A 23,555-nucleotide genomic window follows, 5' to 3' on the forward strand; every position below is an offset into this window, starting at 1 on the left:
CTTTAACACAAACAACTGGGGGTTTAGTGTGTGTTGGGGAGGTGTTAGGTAGAGACCATTTTACATGGAGAATTCTGACTGATTCAGCCTGTAGAAGCCACAGCAAGCACTCTGATGGGGAAAGAGGAGATGCTCAAAGCACAGGTGTTCTATAGACAGACCCTGACTCCATTACTTGTCTGTTATATGACTGGGCTTTATCATTTGATCTCACTAAATGTTGATTTTCTCCTCTGAAAAACTTAAGATAATGGCTCAAATCAGAGTGACAGTGAACAGCTCCTGGCAAGTCTTTGGTAAGTAGTGTTCTGTTATTGTCACTGAGTGTTCTCAAGAAGACTTGCTGGCTCGTGATTTCATTCCCTAATTGCTCAGTTCTACTGAGAACTCACTAACCCTTGGTCTCTAGGTTACAGGTGAGGCTCTGCCCTCTCAACATCATTTCTGGACTCATAGATCTGCTCATCAGGTAGCCTTGGCTGTTTCATCAACAGCATCATAAATCAGTCCTCTAAGGGTTCCCCAGTTCATACATTTCTTCAGACATCTCTCCCTCTGTCTTGCCCAAGAATTCCCTCAGAATTTTGATTTTGAAATGCTTTTAATATTAATTCTAGGAGGCATAGATACAACAAGGAATGTGACCAAAAGTGAGTGGCATGTTTTGAGGTACAAAAGTTGAGTCGGCAGATGTCACCCAGATGAGGCAGGATGGCCCATGACATATGTAGGATGGTGCCTTGTACATGACAAATGTGCAAGTGGTCTCTTCTGCTTATAGACTTGATGTCCCCAAGGATTGAGGCAACTTGGGGAAGATACTAGGGTCCTGTCCACACACTCCTCCTTTTTAGTTTCTTTCTGGTCCCTTCTCTTTTCTTTTATCCCTCTCCTCATTCTGCTTTCCACCTCTCCCTTCCTCCATTCCCACCCTCTTTCATTTGTAATTGCTTTCCCTTGCCAGTTTAACTTTTTATGACTTGACCTTTTTTTATTTTCTTGCAAATCTCTCGTTCTCTTTTTCTTCCTTCTCTTAGCATTGGAGAGGTCATTGTTTTGTGTCAATAACCAAGCAAAGACAGAAATCATATACATGCCTCTGCAGGAATGACTTTATGTCTTTATAGGAAGACCAAGAAGTCCCAGGAAAGGAATAGGGAAGACAGACTCCCCAGTTAGAGCCTGAGGGGGTCTCACTGGGCCTGGGCTTGTCCTGATGTTTTCCATTCCTTGGACCGAAGCTTTGCTCGCTCAATTTTTCCTGTGATGGTCTTGGGCAGGTCTGAAACAAACTCCACCTGTTGTGAAAAATCAGATCATCATAGGTCATTGGTGACCACAGTGGCATTGGAGATTTTAGAAGATCTGCTGTGAGCTCATAAGGTGGTGGTGGGGGGAGGGCCCAGGTAAATGATGTTGGAGGATGGGCATTGTAGGTCAGCTCTGTTTGCAGTAAGCACCCTTACAAGATCTCTTTAAACCAGGGCAGGAAGAAAATGGCTAGAACAGGGCAGAGATGTTCAGAGCACTGGCTTTTACATGTAGTCATGAAGAGAAAAGCATCAAAATGAACATGACATAGCCCAGAGGCAGACACCTGAGCTCCTACATAAAACTCTGCATGCTTGGGTCCTACTCTTGTCAACATAGGAAAGCCGCTTGGCTTTCTCAGGACTTAACCATTAAGTGCATTAATGGGTAATCACAATGCCTCTAGGTTGTTATTGAAATAACATGAGATTGTGCATGGAGTGGACAGCCATGGATATCAGTTGTGACTATTCACCTGGACTAGAGGAGACAGCTAAAGTAGACATATGAAAGCTGGGAAAAAGGTTTTGGATTTCGTCTCAATTCTTATGATATGTGTTTGGCCAAACTACAAAATCTCACTAATGTCAGTGTTCTCTCACTTGAAGCGGAAGATTTTCTGTCCCTAATGTTCTTGAGTATTAAGGTATAGATGAGGAAAATTCACTGAGTTTTATACTTAAGTGACTCAGATGTCTATGGCATTAATCTAGGAATCAGGTATCTGTAGATTCAATGAAAGGTAAAACCTGAGATTCTGGTAAAGAAAGACCGTATTCTTGGTAGCTAACGTCAGAATGCTTTCATAAGAATTGTAAGAAAGGACTTTGTTCAAGCCACATAGAAATGAAGCCGAGGTTGAAAAATTATGGCCTGTGGACAAAATACATAAGCAAAGTCTCCCTCATTTAGTTAAATAGTCCCCCTTTATCCATGGCTTGTTTTCAGTGGGCTTTTGTTTCCTTTGGTCCACTGCAGGCTAAAACAGTAGATGGAGAATTCTAGAAATAAGTAATTTATAAATTTAAGTGAAGTTTCGACATGATACTGTTATAATCGCTTTATTTTAGTACTGTTGATGTTAATTCCTTGTTGTCTCTGAACTGTGAGCTGTATTTGTTAGAAGTATTCAAGTATGATGGTTGATATCATCAGAACAGTTAACCTTTGATGCAATTGCTCCATTTTGCTCCTTTTGGCACTTGGAGACAATACCATTGTCCCTTCTAATACAAGCCCCCCAGTAGGGGAAACCAACAAACAGTGTTACAACAAGAGAAAGTTACAGACCATCATGATTATAAAAACAAATGAGAGTCCTTTATTTAGGCCGGAGACCAAGAGCAGGTGTATGAAGCCAAAACCCACAATTACATCATGTCAAGGGCAAGCAGGAGTTCAAAAGTTTCAGGTCAGTTGATTAAAATAATTTGTTTCAGCTTATAAAACAGTGGAACTCCCAGTGCATAGCAGGGTGGGGGTTGAGGGTAGGATGTTCTGCTGAGCAGGGTGTGGTCAGCAAGGGCTGGGGAGCAGTCCGGGAGAACCAGCTGGACCAGGATGAAATGGACCCATTTTGGGCAGTGTGTGTTCTGTATCAGTATAACTATGACCAAAATGCCTTATAGAACATCTCATACAAGGAAGGACTTCTGTTGGTTGGTGGTTTTAGAGATTTCAGCCTTTAGTCCTCAGCTTTGTGGGCTCTAGGCAGAACACAAGGTGGTGGGAACATGTGCAGGAAAAGACTACCTCTCACGCAGAAAGCAAGCAGAGAGCAAACACACCTGATCAGGCCCAGTCATACCCGAGCCAAGGACGAAAGGTTGAGATCTCTGAAACCATGAGCCAATATAAATTCTTCCTTTTACGAGATGTTCTCTGAGGTATTTTGGTAATAGTTATGAGAAAAGGAACTGAAACAGTATACACAAGGGAAAAACCATAGTTTATAAAAAGTTTGCTACTATTCAACTGTGCAAAGTAAGTATGACTGGCCCCCCTCACTTGATCTTACAAATGTCCAGTCACAATTCAAAATCCCTCATGTCTGGTATGACTAGGCATCTTGATTCTTTAAAAAATAATTTTAAGGGGCTGGAGAGATGGCTCAGTGGTTGGAGGCACCAACTGCTCTTCCAGAGAACCCGGGTTCAAATTATAGCAACCACATGGCAGCTCACAACTGTCTGTAACTCAAAGATCTGACACCCTCACACAGACATACAGGCAAAACACCAATGCACATAAAATAAAGATAAATAAAATTTAAAAATAATTTTAAAAGGCGTTTGTTTTTATTATATGCATATGGGTGTTTTGCCTACATATAAGTCTATGTACCATGTGCATGCATTACCTATAGAGGCCAAAAGAGGGCATCCAATCTCTCTGGAACTGGAGTTACAGGTGGTTGTAAACTGCCATGTGGATTTTTGGGAATCCAATGAAGATTCCCAATCTCCCCTCCTCCAGAGAGTGCAGCTGGTTCTCTATTAACTCTAACAAGACTCCCGACAGATCCAAGCCCCTTGCTCCTTCCCAGGCTGTTCCAGCTAACTTACTCTCCTCGTGCCGCAGTAGCATAATATAAGGCCAGGCTCTCTCACCAATTTTGCTGTCATCTCTGCTTCCATAGCCCTGGCAATTGCCAGCCTGTCCCTCTCTTGATCTTTTCTCTATGGTCCTGTCTCATCCCAGAGAGGCAGTTATGGCAGTCTACCTCAAATGCCTCTGCTTTTCGCTCTCATTTATCAACAATAAAAAACAACCCGATTAATCCTGGAGTGGCCTTGTCAGTGGTTTCTTTACTGCACCCCTCACACACAGAAGGGAAAAGTCAATATTCTCTATCCCCGTTTTACAGACAAAGAAACTCCAGAGCAGAGAAAAATATTGGGTAGTTACCAGAGGTGGATTCTGACCCACCAGGCAGTGTTGTGTGTCTTCCCTTTCAGTTTGAGGCTCAAAGTCTGGTTGTGGACTTTGATATTCAGCTGCATTCCTCTGCAGGAACGGAGGCTGTAGCACCCCTACCAGCCCTCTCCTGATTGCCTTAGCTAAGGATTGCTGTCTTGCCAGGGTCATCTGCCTTCCCATAGCAACTTGCATTCCGGCCTGTCCTACATGGGCTATAATGATTCTTTCCCCCTCCCCACTCCAACTCAGGACAGTTTTGAACTGTCTTCTGATTTGTTGGACAGATGGTCCACGTTCCTGATGAGACCAAAACACAGTGTACTTCCACTCTGTTCAACCTTCCCTTCCCCTGCCCTCTCTTCTCATTCTTTCTTTTTCTAGAGGTGCCTGTCAGAACTTTGTTAAAACACTTGCATGTGAATGTCCCTCCCTGGGGTCTACTGCTCTGGGGTGCCTACCTATGACAATTAGCCTGTACTAAGACACTGGGCACCCAGGATACCTAAGACCTTAATTGACTCTAAGCCCAAAATGGTAGCTCTCACTCTGCAACCCAACCTCAAAACATTTCCCTCCATTCTCTGGGACAAACTCTTATTTTGAGTAAAACCCAACAACTGGGTCTACTCATGTGTTGAAGGCCAATACAGCGTTCAGAGGAGGGGCTTTGGAGGTGTGATTGGATCATTGGTTTCATCAATGCAGTAATCCACTGGTGAGTTCAGAGCCTGGTGGCATTGTTAATAGGTGATGGGCTCTTTGGAGGTGGGCATTCTCTCAAGAGTACTCTTGTCTCTAGTCCCTTTCTCTGTTGCTTTGTTTCTTGACCACTGAGGTGAACAGCTTCTCCCTACCATGCCCTTTCACAATGACATGTCTACCTTGGCACACATCTAAAACTAATGGAGCTAGCTGAACAGGGGTCATGACTTCTGAAACTCTGGAACAAAAAATTCGCTTCTTCTTTCAAGTGTTACTCAGGTACTTTGTCACTGGGATGAGAAGCTGAGCAGACATGGTCTTCCTGCCATGGCAGTGCACTTGCCTTGGTCCCAGAGGGAAAGCCACTGGGAGCTATCTGCAGTCCTTGCCTTTGGTCGTTTCTGCTAAGAGCATTTCCATTTTCTCAGAATAAGGCCCCATTCCTCACTGAGACCACATTTTGGATGTGGGGAAGAACTCTCTCCCATCCTTCTTCTACTTTCTGCATGGATGGTCACATGACTCAGACTGACAAATCAAGATATTCCATTGTCCTGGTTGCATAGGATGTTTTAATAATGGATGCCTAAATTAGTCTAGCAAGAAGAAACTTTAAGCTCTTCATTGGTCTTTGGAGGACATGCATGCTATTTCTTTACTGCAGTTTGCCAAGCTTCTAAGAATACATACACGGAGTGGATGGCACCTCAGAGGGAGAGTGTGTCAACAAATGAAGCCAATAGAAGAAGAAATGAGAGTGAAGAAATGAAATAGAAATACCTGACCACATCATACACAAGCCTGGAACTAATCATAAAGAAAGTTGTGCCAACTCATGCTTTTGTCAACTTGGTAAGCAGCAAATTTTAAGTTATATTTCTGTCATTGCAACTGAATGCTGTATAGTTCTGAATATTTTTTCAAAGTGCTACTGCACAGAGTGCGAGTAGAGGTCATAAATTACTGGAACTCCAATGAAAGCATTTGGCTTTTACTTCAGAATGAGCCAAAGGCTGTGGCCATTCTTTATGCACAGAGATAGCTGTTGGATTGTCTTTGGGGAGTTTTTGATCACTGCAGTGAAGACTTAAATTTGAGGCCTTGGCCTCATGCCAAAGAAAAGAAATATAACAGCTGTTTTTCTGAAAGCACAGGGGACATGGGTGAGTGATGGCTTTACCTTCCTGGGGTACATGTAGGGTGCTGTTACTGAATTCACATGCTGCTGAAGCAACTTGGTGAGCTGATCTCGGTCATGAGACAGGAACTCAGGAGCTAGGACCACAAATGCCTTCACCACCTACAGCACAGATAGAAGCCGAGAGGCACCAGAGTGCTTACTCATCTCTTGGGATAAAATGAAATCAGTTTCAAGATACCCACCATGGCCCCCACAACAAAATGTCTGTATTCATCCAAATGTGCGGGCCAAAGGAAAGAAAAACATGGGAAGTGGGTGAGAACTCTAACTTGTTCTCAAGTGATTTATTTATTTTTTTTTTAGTGAGAAGCGAGAATAAGAGACCCCAGGTTCACCTCATACCCCAGGGGCAGCAAAGACCACTGGTAAGAAAGTAGATGCAGAGAGCAAAGGGAGGAAAACAAAGACTGGGGACTCTAAATTTAAATGGTTTGTTTAATCTCTTCAAACTTGAGTTTACCCATCTGTAAGATGAGATAATATTTTCATATTTAATATATGGGAAAGAAAATAAAACCATCTATGACTCAGAGCTCTCTCATTATATTACATGCATTGTGCTTGATATCTGCCAGGCAAATGACCTCGCCAAGCTTGTGTCATGCAGAAGTGCACTGGTATATTGATCCACCTACCCACCTTAAGCCCTCTACTCACACACATGTGCGCGCGCACGCACACACACACACACACACACACACACACACACACACACACAGAGCTCCACACAATCTTGCAACTCTGGCATTACAGGGGTCTCCCTATGTACTCCATGGTTCAAGGGCTTCATTTTCTAGACCCTTACTCATGTCAAGAAACAGATTCTTACAGACAATGCTAAGCCTTGCCCCAAGCTCTTTGCAAATGTGTAGCATATTTTATGTTCATGACAATCCCTCATAAGACAAATGGGGAAACTGATGTTTCACAAAGTGGTTAAGCAGTTTGGTGAATGTCATACAGCCAATTAGCTGTAAGCCCAATATTTGGACCCAAGTGGTCCAGCCTATGGGTCTGTGTTCTTAACAACCTTACAACACTGTCCCCATGTTTTACAACTGCACTGTCACCTCTCCTCGGTTATGGTCTGGGCTGCTGATCACAGCTGTTTCAACCACAGCAGGGTGCTCCATCAATGCATTTACCACCTCTGATGGTCCAATTCGGTACCTGCAAAAGTACGTCCTTCAGGGAAGATGGGACACCCAAACTCAAGCATCAAGAACCAAAAGAACAGGGACCCATCACACCTTTCCTGGTCCAAAAACTATGCTCACCCACTGGAATTAATGATGTCATCTGTCCGTCCCATGAAGTGGAAATACCCTTCTGGATCCTTGATCCCCCAGTCTCCCAGAAGCCAAAAGTCTCCTCTAATATTGGCCTGTGTCTTCTTGGGATTGTCCTAGTGAGCACAGAAACAAAGTTAAGTCTCCTGTCCCAGGACTTCTATGAACAGTTACTTCAGTTCTCTACTTGTAGCAGCTGTACACTGTATGGTGGACTTGTCACGAATCTACAAACTTTAGATTCCCTAGCCAACCTGGATCTTCTCCATTTATTTCAGTCATTCCACTGATGGTCTCTCCCTTACTCCTATAAATTAAAATCTTTTAGATAATATTGACATATCAATTGCTCAATTTATATTCTAGGATGTTTCTTCCTCTATATCCCATTTTCCCTCCTACAGGCAGTTTAACCTCTGTTCACTCACCACTACCACCCAAGGTTATTGAGTCTGTTTGGTACTTGACCCCTTGCTCTTCCATTATACTTGAAAGTCTAGAGACTGGCCAGCATGACTCCAAAGCCTCAACCAATCTTCATATTTCTGCCATGGCTCGGGCCCTCTATTTGGATGAGCTAATAGACTTTAAGTAGTAAGGAGGCTGCACGTTTCTGTATCTTACTCAGTTATGGGGTCACAGGTTTTGAGTTGATGCCCAGTTATGTGACCAGAATTCTTCTGTGACTTAGCTCCATCATTGGGAATGTCCAGGGAAGGTCAAGGGCCTTGAATGAAGCCAAACTGATATTCTTGGCTGTAAAACTGAGACCAGAAGACAGATTTTGTAACCATTGGCTCTGATTTCTTGTAGTTGTCATGAAACCTGTGCTGACATTACCACCATGGCCTTAAATGGATCTGCCAGCACCACTGCACCCATGGTGTTATGGATACCCATGTCTTAACTCCTTTGCTAGCATGTGAAAACACACGCGGGGAAAGTGTTCAGGCAATGTTTAGAGAAGAGTGTAATGTATCTGTGTCCTGGTTGCAGAGCCTCAGATTCCCCTGTACAGTGGAGGAGAGAATTTGGGCCTTTTAGTACACCTTTATATAGTGAAATTCTAAGTGCTTCATAAATACCATGGTCTTTACATTCCTAATGTTGTACAACATGATTCCCAACTCACCAATGAGAAAGTGAAACTCCTGAGCATCCAGCAAATACTGGAGTAGCGTTTGAACTTAAGAAAGCTGGCTCTAAAAATTTTACATGGTATCTAGGACCATTAATTGTGTTTAAGGTATATCAGGAGTTTTAAGTCAGTACTTGCTCAAGAAGCCAGTGGTTGTCAACCTTCTTGATGCTATAGCCCTTTAATATAGTTCCTCATGTTTTGATAACCCCCTAACCATAAATTTATTTTTGTTGCTACTTCACAACTATAATTTTGCAGCCCATAGGTTGAGAACCACTAAAATAAACAATAGGAAGAGCATTGTCATTGGGCTTACTCATTTATTATCTTGGACACAGCCTTCATCACATATCCAGAAGGTGTGTACTTGAGGTTGTCTCTTATTATTTTCCAACAGCTGTGGGTTTGACTGAGCTCATCATCTCTAGCTTGACTATCACGACCTGGTAAGAGAGCTGGCCCTACTCAGGCATTATCTGTGAGTGCCTTCCAGAGCCCTGCATCCTGCATGCTGTTGGCACTATTGTGATTCTCTCCATGCAGTACCCTGCATTGCTCAAAGTTCCACAATGCCATAAAGCCTGGGTCTGTGCTTTGTGGAGAGCACAGGAAGATGCTGCTGTGTGTAGCTCAGAGCAGTGAGAATAACGGTGATATATAGAAGAGATTGTTTTTGCAAAGGTTCCTGGGGAAAGGTGAGCTTTCTAGTGATTTCTTAGTACTTGGCTAAGGATGGCAAGGGTTAATAGTCTATAATCTGGCTTCTCTCTTTACAAAGAGGCCATTTTTTTGTAATTTAATACTATTGTTAGCTTACACAGAATTAGGTGTTATTATGTAAAAATGCCTGTTCCTGAAGCCTGATAACTCTGTGATATCACCAATACCTTTTGGGGGTATTCATAACATTAGGCATTCCTCATCCTATATGGTCTATCTTATCTTTATAAGGCACAGAAGGAAAGCATAGATCCTCACCACATATCCAGAGAAGATGCCTACAGGCCGGATGGGCTTCACCCTGATGGCTATGTCTCCTTCCTTGCCAGGGGGCAAGACATTGCCATGCTCATCTATGACCTGAAGAAAGAGGAAGGTTGGATGGGGGATCCACAGAGGAGGAGCTAGCATGAATACTGGTGTGACACCAGAGTTGGTCAAGTGGAGGTCATTTTGCTCTTGACAGGAAGCTTTGTGCAGTAAAGCCTCTCAGTATGCTGGGCCAGAGGAACCTGGGCAGGTGCTTCTGGTTTTAAGAGTTCAGGAGAAATGTGTGCCTCCTGTTATCATTGTGAGCCTCCTCACTTGTCAAATTCAAGACTGAAAATCAAAACTTGTTCTGCTGCCTTGCCCACTGACCTTCAGCTATGATATACTACGCTTGGACACTGGCTTCCAGAAAACAGAAATGTTTATGGTGAACAAAGCAGAATACTAAAACCCATTTCTGTATAGTTACCATATTGAATGACTATGACAGCTCGTCATCTCACATGATTCTGATTAGACATAAGATGTCATACTTCTGATAAACAGAAATCTACATGTAACCAAAGACACATAAAAATAAATTCTAGATCTTAGAATCCAGCCCAAATTAATAAAAAGAGAAAAAACTTTAGTTACAATACAGTCACTATCACACTAATAGAAATTGAGCATCACCTACTGAGCCTCATAGAGAGAGAGAGGTGAAGCTGTACTGTCTTTTCACAGGTCACTGCGATCCATGCTGCAATGAGCACCTCCTGACCTAGAAGGAAGGGTGCCTAGTTGTGAAATTATAAACCCAAGGTACAAAATGTTATGCCTAGTCATTTCTATTTTCCTTTTTATCAAAATCACATTTAATTTTGTAACTATCCAGACAACTTACTAAATAAGCAAAGTGGTTCCTCTTTTTCTCCCTTCCTTTTTTCTTTTTCCTCACTTTACCCCTTTCTTTTCTCTCCTTTTTCAAAACTAAAAATATTACATTTGTTCATTTGTGTGTATGTGTATTTGTAGGTTAGAGTTTATTCTTTCCTTTCCCCATGTGAGTCTCAGGGAATCAAACTCTTGCACACCAAGCCATCACACTGACTCCCTTGTTTAAAAATGTTATTTTACTATATAAATAATAAATATTGATATTTTAAGTTTATATTTGTTATTTTTGAGAATCTAATACACTAATATTTTATTTCCATCATTTGTTCCCTCCAACTCCTTACACATTCCTCTCCATTTCTCTCTAATCATGACCTTTTCTTCAACTGCTGTTACATACATACATGCATGCAAACATACATACATACATAATAAACACACACACACACACACACACACACACACACACACACACACACACCATACTGAGCCCATTTAGTGTTGCTCAAATGTCCTTGTGCTTACGGTTGAGTATTTGGGATTGAATAGCCAGTTAGGAGGCTTGTCCCTGGAGAAAACCAGTTTTTTCCTTCCTTCCTTCCTTTCTTCCTTTCTCTATTTACTTATTTATGTACACAGTGTTCTGTCCACATGTATGCCTGCAGGCCAGAAGAGGGCACCAGATCTCATCATAGATTGATATGAGCCACTATGACTTGCTGGGAATTGTACTAAGAACCTTTGAAAGACCAGCCAGTGCTCTTAATCTCTGAGCCAGCTCTCCAGCCTGAGGAAACTATTTCTCTCACTGTTGGTAGCCACTGATTGCTTCTACTTCTTCAGGTAGGTGTGGAGCCTTGTGAAATCATCCCCATCATGTTGAGTGAGCTCATTCTGCAGGTTTTGTTTCAGCAACTGTACTGCTCAGATTTCATGGATACAGCTTCTATTGTCACATCTAGAAGATCACAGCATGAACCCTGGTCCCCTGGCTTTTATGGTTTTCCTGGTCCTTCTTCCATGACGTTTCCTGAGCCTTAGATGTGGGGGTTTCATTAAAGATGTATCAACTGGAGTTGGCTACCCCAGTGTCACTTGCTCTCTTCATTTGGATAACTTGTGGATCTCTGTAGTGGAATCTGTCTATTGCAGAGGAAGAGGAAGGGGGAGAGAGAAAGGGAGGACAGGGAGGGAAAGAGAGAGAGAGAGAGAGAGAGAGAGAGAGAGAGAGAGAGAGAGAGAGAGAGAAGGAGGGAGGGAGGGGGAATGGAGGGAGGAATGGAGAGGGAGGGATGCAGAGGGAGGGATAGAGAGGGATGGAGGGAGAGGCAGAGAGATATTTATCTATGGATCTAAGAATAAATTCTTAAATGTAGTTAGAAATTATATTGGTTTAGGAAAATGACAGTAGTAGGTTTTCCTCGAGGATACATGTTCTCTCATATAAACCAGCCATAGGTTTATAGTACCAGGTGTGAATTTCCTCCTATTGAGCAGGCTGTATGTCCAATTAGATATTTATTGGTTACCTCTAAGATAAACCTGCCATTATTGCACCAATGAGGATATCTTGCTGGGTCAGTACTTGGTTTTGGCTTTATAGCTGAGAAGGACTATTGATTGCTTTTCTTCCTGCTCAGCTTGTGTAGCACCTTCTAATACCACGAGAGCTAAACCTCAGAAGATTTTCAGGTCAGTTCCAGCTCAAATTTTTGAAGTCCTGGGCCCAAAGCATGTGTTGTCTTCACCAACAGAGTCTCAGAAGGCAATGGCAAGGATGATGGCAACAGGCTATGCTGTTTTGGGAGTCTTTTAGAGCACTACAAGGGAGGTTTCCCATGCCTGGCATTAGGATTTTGAGTTTTGTTAGTCTATGGCTCTTAGGGGAAGCATTAACATCCATGTAGTGTAACTTCACTTAAACTATATATGTACACACAAACAGACGTCCATGCACACATTTATACACACATTGTATGTGTTTTTAAATAAACTTATAAAGTAAGGTGTTTCTCTTTGGCTTTCTAAAACATCCTCAGTGTTATTTGTCCCTCTTTTCTTACCCCTCTCTGTGTATGATCCTTCACTCTCCTCCCTATTTTCCCCAGTCAAAGTCTCCCCAATTTACTCTTCCCCTTTCATATCACCCATGTCTTAGTATCACCCTTTCTAGAATTCCCTCTGCCCCATTCTCCTGTGATCTCTTTCTACCTTCCTAGTTTCTGTGGTTACACCTAAAGATCTGGCGCTAGATCCTGAAGTAAGAGAGAACACACAGCTCTTGTCTTTCCATGTCTGGGTTATCTCACTCAGTATAATATTACCTGCAAAGTTCATGACTTCACTTTTCTTTACAACTGAATGTGTACATATTAATTTCATTATCCATTTATCAGTTGAAGGGCGTTTAGGTTGTTTCCATTTTTGCCTATTGTGAACCAAGCAGTAATGAATGTGGGTGAGCAAGTATTGGTGGATGTTGAGTTCTTTGGCATATGCCGATGGGGTAATAGAGCTGGGCCACATGGCTGATCTACCTTTAGCTTTCTGTGAATTCTCCATATTGATTTCTAGAGTGGATTGCCATTTTGCAACCACACTAACAATTAATGAGAGTCTCTGTTTCCTTGTGTCCTTGACAGCATCTGTTGTAAGTTCTTTTCTTGGTCTTGGCCATTCTGACTGAGGCAGGATGACATCTCAAAGTAGTTTCAGCTTTGCATTTCTCTAATTGCTAAAGAATGATGAATACCTTTAAGTATGTCTCAGCCATTTTTCTTTTATCTTTTGAGAACTCTCTGTTCATACCCATAGCCCGTTTTTTAATTGGGTTATTTGCTTTCTTGTTGTTTTTTTTTTATGTTTTGAGTTCTTTGAACATTCTGAGTATTATTTCTTGGTCGTGTATATGGCTGTCAGTGTCTCTGCCACTCTATGGGCATACTCCTCGCTTGGTTGATTGTTTCTTTTGTCACACAGAAGCCTTTTGGTTTTATGAGGTCCCATTTTGTCAGTTGTTGACCTTATTTACTGAGAAAATAAAATCTTACTCAGAAAGTCCTTTCCTGTATTGGTATATCATGGGCTGCTGCCTATGTTTTCTTCTAGCAGTTTCAGCATTTTAGGTTTCATGTCTAGTCCTTTTATCCATTTGATTTTTTAGGTCTAATTTAATTCTTTTACTTGTGGGTATTCAGTTTTTCAGCACCATTTGCTGATGACTGCTGCCTTTACTCTTGTGTGTCTTTTCAACATCTTTGTCAAAGAGAAGATGGCTACAATTATATGCACCTATGTTTGGGTCTTCTATTTCATTCCATTTGTCTACATGTCTGTTTTCATGCTGTTATGATGCTCTTTATTGCTGTAGCTCTGTAATATAGTCTGGAGTATGGCATGGTTATCCCCCCAGCACTGTGTCTTCGCTTGGGATAGCTTTGACTATCTTGTGGTCTTTTGTGTTTCCATATGAGTTTTACAAATTTTTCTTTCTATTTCTGTGAAGAATGTAATAGAAGTTTTACTTGGACTGCATTGCATCTATAAGTTGATTTTAGTAAAATGGTCATTTTTATAATATCAATTTTACCAATCCACAAATATAGGAGGTCTTCCCATCTTCTAGTGTCTTCTTTAATCTCTTTCTTCAGAACTTTCAAGTTTTCACTTTGGATCACTTTCACCTCCTTGGTTAAGTCTCTTCCTAGGTATGTCTTTGAGGTTACTGGGAATAGGAATTGTACCCATGATCTTTTACTTTTTTTGGGGGGGGTTGTTGTTGGTGTACAACAAAATTACTGGTTTTTGTAAGTTGATTTTTGTATCCTTACACTTCACTGAAAGTGTAGGGGTTTGCTGGTGAGATTTTGGGGATCTCTTATGTATAATATCATGTCATCTGCAAATAAGGGTACTATTAGTTCTTTCCCTATTTAACTTTCCTCTCCTGCTGTATTACTGCAGGTGATGCTTCTAATCATGTATAGAAAAGGAACAGGGAGAGAGGACAGCCTTGTCTCATTTCTGATTTTAACCTGGTTTCTTCAGAATTTTCTTCATTTAGGATGATTTTGTCTGTGGGTTTCTTATACACAAGTTTTATTATATTAAGGCTTGTTCCCTCCCCTCCAGTCATGTTCTCTGCAGAACTTTTACCCTGAAGTTGGTTTGGATTTTGTCAAAGGCTTTTAATGCATTATTGAGATAAACATGGGATTTTTGTCTTCAGGTCAAGTGCTATGATTTATTATATTTATTGATTTATGTTTGCTGAATTTGAATGTCTAAAATAAAGACAACTTGATCATTGTGGATGACTTTTCTTATACATGCCTACATTCAGTTTATAAATATTTTATTGAGAACTTTGCATCTTATGTTCATCAGGTATATCAGTCTGTAGTTTCATGGGTTTTATTGTAATATATTTACCTGGTTTTGGTAGTTAAGTTACTATGGCTTCACAGGAGTGTCAAGATACTTCTTCTGTTTGTGTTCTTAACAGTAATTTTAAAAATGCATTGGAGGTAGTTCTTGTTTGGAAGACTGGTAGACTTCTGCTTTGAATCCATCTAGCTCTGGGCTGTTCTTGTCTTGTTTTTGTTTTTTGTTGAAAGCTGGGGAACTAGAGCACTCACCTAGCTGAGTTGGCATAAGTGATATTAGTTCAACCCAATAAAAATGTAATAAATAAATGTAATTACACACATTAATGCCCTCCCTTCTTACTGCCCTTAGCAAACCTGTACATCATAATGTGGAATGGCTGTCCCCAGGTAGCCAGGTTTGACTGTCATTGTCTTGGAAACTCTGCAGGTAAGTCCCTGTGGAGAGGCACAGACAGAACAGCAAACCTTAGGAGGAACAGCACAGTCAGGGGAAGGAAGGGCTCAGAAGCAGCGCCCCCCCCCACTGTCCTGTAAGAGTCACACCCCTGTCTCCTCCACTCCCATTCCCTGTCTCTCTTCCTCTTCGCAGAACCCCAATCCTAGTGGTGTTACCAAACTGTTTGTTCAGGAGACAATCTGCCTACTCCCAAGGGAAGAGAAACAAATAATTACTCTCCACAAATGCAGCTACGTGGGAGGAATGAGCTAGAGTGATTAAAATCAGCCATAATGAATCATTTGTCTCAAAATTGGAGAAGAAACAGTTTTTCCAACACAGAGAAATGGTAAATGTTTGAATAGGTGGATATGCTAAATACCCTGAGTAATCATGACATGTGGCATGCAGATACATAAATATTACACTGTAGAGGTGGGGTATAGCTTGGTGGTAGAACAACTGCCTAGTATGTGCAAGGCTCTGAGCTTGATTCTCAGTTTCATAACAATAAGAAGAACAAGAGGAAGAGGAACAAGGCGAGAAAGGAAGAAAAGAAGGAAGAGGAGGAGGGGAGGGAAAGGAGGAGGAACCTTACATTTAGTTCTTAGGTGTAAAGTAATTTTTTAAATATTTGAGTACCATCTGCAATCTGAGAAGCTTACAAGATTTTAAAGTATCTCTAGTGGTAGGGACAGTTTTCTTAAATCCTAAAATGAACCTGGCCCTTGGACAGGTCATGGTACTGAGAAGCCCCCTCTGCATGTGTCCTCCTCTGGATGGATGGCAGCCCTTGCTAGGTTTGCTCTACAGGCGCTGTTCTCCTAGCTTGTGTGTGCAAGCTCTTCCTGACTACTTCATAGCACAGTACTGCCTTCAGCCTTCTGAGGAAACACTGTCAGTGGGGTCCATTATCCACAGAAAGAAGGTAGGTGAGAGAGCAGAAAGGAGAGAAGAGGAAAGAAGGAGAGGAGAGGAGAGGAGAGCAGGAGAGGAGACTCACAAGAGACAGACATCCTGAAAAGGAGCAAGTTGACTTGGGGGACAGAATCTCCAGGCTGTTCTGATGAGTAGCAGGGAAAACTGCAGATGCAGGTTGGACACATACTGCCTGCTCCAAGATCTATCTCCAGGGATGGCAGGATTTTACAGGCTTCTCTCTGTCTCTTGCTTCTGTCTGAGCAGCTGGGTGCTGTCTGACACATCTGAGGCCTACCGCTTTCTGCTAATATATGACTCTACCACAGAGAACTTCCACGACTGTCTTATCTGAATGAACAGTGGCTGTGTTTTGGTTTCCATGTGGTGATGAGAAGGCGGAGCCTCTAAGGAGCCATTAGGTAAGTAAGGGATTGATTGATGCCTTTCTGGTGGGACTGAGTGGTGGCTGTCTTAAGACTGTCAGCCACACAAGAGTAGTTTTCTACAAAGCAAGACAATCCTTTGTGTTAGTTTGTTTTGCCCATGTCTGTTTCCCCATCTGCTTTTCACCATGAGTTGAAGCAGCATGGGGATACCCATAAGCAGATGCTGACATCCAGCCTTAGCTTTCCCAGCCTTCAAAACTATAAGACAAAGTATCTGCTTTTCTTCATAAATCACCTAGCCTCAGGCATTATGTTATAGCAACAGAGAACAGACTAAGCCTCTAGCTCTTGACTGCCATTTACCTTTCTTCATAGCTCTTTTCATCACCTACCATGGCATGGATCTCTTGATTTTCTGTCTTCCACCCCAACTAGTATTCAAACCCTATGAAGTCAGGGACACACTGTCAATTTGTTCCCTTAGTAGATTCCAAGTATTTCTGAACTAAAACAGTAATACAATATTTTACAGTAACCCAATTATAAAACAGAATTTGAAGTCTGGCAGGTGCAGTAAGCCCATGGCCCCCCAGTGAACAGATACCATTTCTGTCTGGCCATAGAATTCTCGGATGTCCAGTCCTGTCATAGCTTTCCACTTCTCCAGAGTCTCTGGGAGAAGGCTTTCCCCTCCACTGAAGCAGCTATGCAGATGTGGGAACTTGTAACTAAAGAAGAGAATTTATTTTCCTTTAGCTTCATTGGAACTGAAATCTATCCAGTCTTGGGCTGAGTTCAGGGTGCTGTGATGATCTTGCTGCCTTTATATAGGCTAAGTATGCCCAGCAAATAAGCATAGGATTGGGTCTAGAGGCTCCTGTCAGCCCCCTAAAGGTCCGTCACCTGGAAAGATCCTGTTGTAGCAACACCCGGTAAATGAGGGGGGCACCCACCATGCTGTTGATGGGGTAGCTGGACAGCACCTGTGGGAAGAGAGCCTTCTGAGACACTATATTAGCCCAGATTGCAAACTCACCAGGCACACATCACCATGGCATTCACAGCTTCTCAAGTTTTAGTGATCCAGACTTAAAACACGTGATCCTCAAGACACATCCTCAAGATACAAAAGAGGAATGGGTGTAGACAGAAGAAGGTCTAGGATTAATTTGGAACACTTGGGAGCCAGCCTGCCTGGTTCCTCCCACTCAGTTTAATACTCATCCTTCACCCCCTCCCCCCAAAAGGGTTCACCTCAACCATCAGGGGAATAGACCAGGTGCTTCAGCAAATGAATTATGTGATTTTGACACAGTGCCTTAAACTTTCTGGAACCAGGTTTATTATAGGCTATTTCCATGAAAATAACTGTGAGGGACTATAGCAGTCAAAAGTAGCTACAAGCGTCTCTCAATATTTCCCAAGCAGTATTTCAGAAAGGCCTGGGTCCTAATGCTAGCCTGTACCATAGGGTTAAGTGGATTGCAAGCAACTGAAGGAGTCAGTATTTGCCATGTGGTAGGCAATACTGTTTCCTTCACTGTGCTTGTTTTGTGCAGAACTGAGCAGTGATCTAAGCAAAAGTCTAGGAAAAAAAGAAGATCCAACTATCACACAATAGTCTTGCCTGTGTAACTGACAGCTCTAGCAATCAAAATGATAGCACATTTGTTCCATGTTACTATGTGGTAATAAACAGCTACAGCATGTAGATTTTCTTAATGACTACCTCAGACTCTACAGAAAAAAATCCTATTTGCTCTTTAGAATAATTCCTGGGTAAATTCCCCAAACTGGACATAAACCAAACACCTGCCTGTTAATATGATGGGAAAGAAATAATGACACATTCTTAGAATGAGAGAGAGCATTTTAAAACCAAGCTTTATACACATGCAAAAATATGGATTAGGGAAATTTGATGACTGAAAGAAACAAGACACAAAAGATACTGCATCCTACACCCAAGCTTATAAAAAAGGAGCGGAGGTGAAATTTAAGCTGGTGAAAATCAAAGGAGTTATTAACTTATGAGGCAAGGATATGGCCATGGGAGGTATGGGCACCTTCTACAGCTATGGAAGCATTTGAGGCTTCATCTGGTGATGGTTGCATGTGTGTCTGATACAAACCATACATTTCATATGCTGGATGAATCCCTAACCCTCATGTGGTTGGATTTGGAGATAATAATGCCAAGGTGTGCTGAAGACACTGTAGTTATTGCCATAAGAAAAGGACTAGACTCTGTATCCACCTCACCTCCTCCCTTGCCCTCTACCTTCCTCCTTCCCTTCCTTCAAGCCCTTCTCTTCCCCTAAAGCTATAGCAAGAAGGTGATGCCTACAAGTCAGCATTAGGTTCCTTGCTAAGCAGGCAACCTTCTGGCACATTGATTAGCTTTGTTTCTATCCTTCAGAAGTGTGGGAAGCATCTGCTGTGTGAGCCTCCCAGGCTGTGGTATTTCTCTGTTGTAGCCTAAACTGACCAAGGCAGTGTCTTACCCAAGGGAATTATTTTCCAATTGTACATTAGAAGAGTGGCATTCCATACATTTTAACCATCATTGTGTGTCATACTGCAAGTAAATAAGGAATTATGGCATACACATTCACATGCACATACATACACACATGAATAGACACACATGCATATGCATAAACACACACACATACATGCATGTGTGTGAGGGAGAAGATATTACCTCTCATCCCTTTATTTGAGATCTAACAGCAAAAGAAGTGCCTCTTAGTTGAGAGAACAACTCCCCTGTCCCACCTCCTGAACCCATGCCAGTTATCAATATATGAATCCACTTCTCTCCCCAGACCATGAACTTTGTTGGTTGGGTTCAAGCTTCCATCTTGTTTCCTGGTCTCCACTGTGCATCCATGTGGCTGCGATTTAGCAGAAGGCTTACTAAATAACACTAACTGCAATAACCTGGAGTGTGCAAACCCAGAGCTTACTCTGACCAGTGAATGCGAGTGGTCCTCTCTTACCTTTAGAACAATTTGTGGATCAAACTTTGGCAAAAGATGGACAAATATGCATGCTCCCAAAGTCCAGGGCTCCAGAAATGAGGCTAAAATGTTCACTATCCAACCTGTGTCTGAGATGGTCCATACTGTGTCAGAGGCATCTAGGCCTATCCAGGTGCTGAGGACACAGAACATAGGCACACAGAGCTATGCACACTGACAGCTTTAGTGCTGGAGGGGCTTTGTTGGGGAAGGGTTAGGTATAGGCACGTGTGAAGAAGTGGCAGTGCTTTAGAACGTGTGACCCTAGAAGACGTAAGAGAGCAGACAGCTAAGTTCCATTCTCACTTTATTCTCAATACTCGGACAGTAGCTGGCAAAAGCTTATTAACAAAAGGCATCAAAGCAAACATTCGTGTGTGTGTGTGTGTGTGTGTGTGTGTGTGTGTGTGTGTGCAAGTGTCCTTATTTATCACTCTCTACCTTATTCTTTGAGACAGGATCTCTCACTGAACCTGGGACTTACTGATTGGCTAGACTGGTTGGCCAATGAGCTTCAGAGAGACCCTGCTGGCTTCACTCCTCCAGCACTGGCATTATGGTTACACACCACACTTGGCTTCTATGTGGGTGATGGCGATCTGGCCTAGGTCATCACACTTGTACCAGCACTTTGCCCGCTAAGCCATCTCCTTAGCCTCTAAGTTGATATGTTGGCAATCTTACCAGGTTTGAGCTTGGCTGTGCAAAGAGACCTTTGGTTCTCTTTGCTCCAAGTATCATGAACTGCCTGTTCCTATACAGGAAAAATTTGTTTCTTCTCTCTCTCCAGGGTAGAATAAGAGGCATAGACTCCATGCTAAAGCAAAAATATTGTAGGATAGTCAGGAAGAACACACATGTGTGCACACACATACATGCACACATACTTATACACTGAAGATGATTGATCTCTTTAGGAAATTAAGCTTATTGGGACTGATTTAGGATGGTGGTGGTGAAAAGTAATATCAGCTTTATTACACATCCTTTACATTTTCTACTTTACTCCAGATCATCTATTACATCATGTATTTTGTGTGTGATTATGTGCATGTGTGTGCATGTGTGTTCACGGGAGGAGGGCACACACACGTGTGTGTTTGTTAAGGCCAGAGGTGAGCATCAGTGGTTCTCAGGTCCCACCTACTTTGGATTTTGAGGTAAAGTCTCTCACAGCCTGCCCTGGTGTTTTCCAACTAGGCTAAGCTTGCCAGCCTGAGTAGGTAACTCTGTTTGATAAAAATCGCCATTTCTCTTGCTTCCCTATGAGTAGAGAAGCTCAGTTTTAGTCATAGAAACTCCCAGTAGTTTTTCCTCACTGTGTTCACATTTCCTTAGAAATAGTGTATTTTCTGGAAGAAATATGCGTTACACTGCCCTTTCGCCCTTCAGCAAACACATGTGTAGAAGTGTACTGCCAGCAGAAACGACACTTTTTCGATATTTTCTAACTCAGAGAACAAGTTGCACACTTCCCATACGCATTTGAGCAACTTTGTCAGAAATGAGTTTTTTTTGCCTAAAGAGAGTTGCGATAGAATGCGTAACTTTTCCCAAATTTGCAGTAGTACATATTCTGAGTAGGTAACTCTGTTTGATGAAATCAGCATTTCTCTTGCTTTCTTGTGAGTAGAGAAGCTAAGTTTTAATCATAGAAGCTCCCAGTAGTTTTTCTTCACTGTGTTCACATTTCCTTCGGAACAGTGTATTTGCTGGAAGAAACATGCGTTACATTGCCATTTCGTTTTCAGCAAACACATGTGTAGAAGTGCACTGCTAGCAGAAACGACACATTTTCGACGTTTTCTCACTCAGGGAACTAGTTGCACACTTCTGAGATGCATTTGGGCAACTTTGTCAGAAATGAGTTTTTTGCCTAAACAGACTTGCTTTAGAACGCACTAATTTTGCTTATCTGCGCAGTAGTACAGATTCTGAGTAGGTAACTCTGTTTGATAACAATCGCCATTTCTTTTGCTTCCCTATGAGTAGGGAAGCTCAGTTTCAGTCATAAAAACTCCCAGTAGTTTTTCCTCACTGTGTTCCCCTTTCCCTAGAAACAGTGAATTTTCTGGAAGAAATATGCATTACACTGCCCTTTCGCCCTTCAGCAAACACATGTGTAGAAGTGTACTGCTAGCAGAAATGACACTTTTTTGATATTTTCTAACACAGAGAACAAGTTGCACACTTAACATACGCATTTGAGCAACTTTGTCAGAAATGAGATTTTTGCCTAAAGAGACTTGCGATAGAACGCATAACTTTTCCTAAATTTGCAGTAGTACATATTCTGAGTAGTTAAATCTGTTTGATGAAATCAGCATTTCTCTTGCTTTCCTGTGAGTAGAGAAGCTCAGTTTTAATCATAGAAGCTCCCAGTAGTTTTTCCTCACTGTGTTCACATTTCCTTCGAAACAGTGTATTTGCTGGAAGAAACTTGCGTTACACTAGTGTTTTGCCCTTCAGCAAACACATGTGTAGAAGTGCATTGCTAGCAGAAACGACACATTTTCGATGTTGTCTAACTCAGGGAACTAGTTACACACTTCTGAGATGCATTTGGGCAACTTTGTTAGAAATGAGTTTTTCGCCTAAACAGACTTGCTTTAGAACGCACTAATTTTGCTTATCTGCGCAGTAGTACAGATTCTGAGTAGGTAACTCTGTTTGATGAAATCAGCATTTCTCTTGCTTCCCTGTGTGTAGGGAAGTTCAGTTTTAGTCACAGTAGCTTCCACAAGCGTTTCCTCACTGTGTTCACATTTCCTTAGAAACAGTGTATTTGCTGGAAGAAACATGCGTTACACAGCTGTTTCGCCCTTCAGCAAACACATGTGTAGAAGTGCACTGCTAGCAGAAACGACACATTTTCGATATTTTCTAACTCAGAGAACAAGTTGCACACTTCTCATAGGTATTTGAGCAACTTTGTCAGAAATGGGTTTTTTGCCTAAAGAGCCTTGCGATAGAACACATAACTTTTCCCAAATTTGCAGTAGTACATATTCTGAGTAGGTAACTCTGTTTGATGAAATCAGCATTTCTCTTGCTTCCCTGTGAGTAGAGAAGCTCAGTTTTAGTCATAGAAGCTCCCAGTAGTTTTTCCTCACTGTGTTCACATTTCCTTAGAAACAGTGTATTTGCTGGAAGAAACATGCGTTACACTGCTGTTTCGCCCTTCAGCAAACACATGTGTACAAGTGCACTGCTAGCAGAAACGACACATTTTTGACGTTTTCTAACTCAGGGAACTAGTTGCACACTTCTGAGATGCATTTGGGCAACTTTGTCAGAAATGAGTTTTTCGCCTAAACAGCAATTGATATAGAACACACTAATTTTGCTTATCTGCGCAGTAGTACAGATTCTGAGTAGGTAACTCTGTTTGATAAAAATCGCCATTTCTCTTGCTTCCCTATGAGTAGAGAAGCTCAGTTTTAGTCATAGAAACTCCCAGTAGTTTTTCCTCACTGTGTTCACATTTCCTTAGAAACAGTGTATTTTCTGGAAGAAATATGCGTTACACTGCCCTTTCGCCCTTCAGCAAACACATGCGTAGAAGTGTACTGCTAGCAGAAACGACAATTTTTCGATATTTTCTAACTCAGAGAACAAGTTGCACACTTCTCATACGTATTTGAGCAACTTTGTCAGAAATGAGTTTTTTTGCCTAAAGAGACTTGCGATAGAACGCATAACTTTTCCCAAATTTTCAGTAGTCCATATCCTGAGTAGGTAACTCTGTTTGATGAAATCAGCATTTCTCTTGCTTCCCTGTGAGTAGAGAAGCTCAGTTTTAGTCATAGAAGCTCCCAGTAGTTTTTCCTCACTATGTTCACATTTCTGTTAAACGGTGTATTTGCTGGAAGAAACATGCATTACACTTGCCATTTCGTTTTCTGCAAACACATGTGTAGAAGTGCACTGCTAAGAGAAACGACACATTTTCGACGTTTTCTAACTCAG

The 23,555-nt window shown here is 41.9% G+C and overlaps 1 protein-coding gene across 1 annotated transcript; it reads right to left on the reverse strand.

Annotated features, from left to right (window-relative positions):
* Window positions 1-1,090: 1,090 nt before the first annotated feature.
* LOC127186554 (acyl-coenzyme A synthetase ACSM2, mitochondrial-like) lies at window positions 1,091-19,806 on the reverse strand. Its single transcript, XM_051142856.1, has 9 exons — window positions 19,566-19,806; window positions 17,467-17,546; window positions 17,168-17,291; window positions 15,175-15,255; window positions 9,542-9,643; window positions 7,411-7,538; window positions 7,204-7,303; window positions 6,113-6,232; window positions 1,091-1,298 (listed from the first exon to the last, which is right to left on the reverse strand). Exons 1-9 carry the CDS (start codon window positions 19,737-19,739, stop codon window positions 1,194-1,196), a joined length of 1,014 nt encoding a protein of 337 aa, XP_050998813.1. The 5' UTR covers window positions 19,740-19,806; the 3' UTR covers window positions 1,091-1,193.
* Between the last annotated feature and the right edge of the window lie 3,749 nt (window positions 19,807-23,555).

Source organism: Acomys russatus, unplaced genomic scaffold (genome assembly GCF_903995435.1).
Source record: "Acomys russatus unplaced genomic scaffold, mAcoRus1.1, whole genome shotgun sequence".
Lineage (NCBI taxonomy): Eukaryota > Metazoa > Chordata > Mammalia > Rodentia > Muridae > Acomys > Acomys russatus.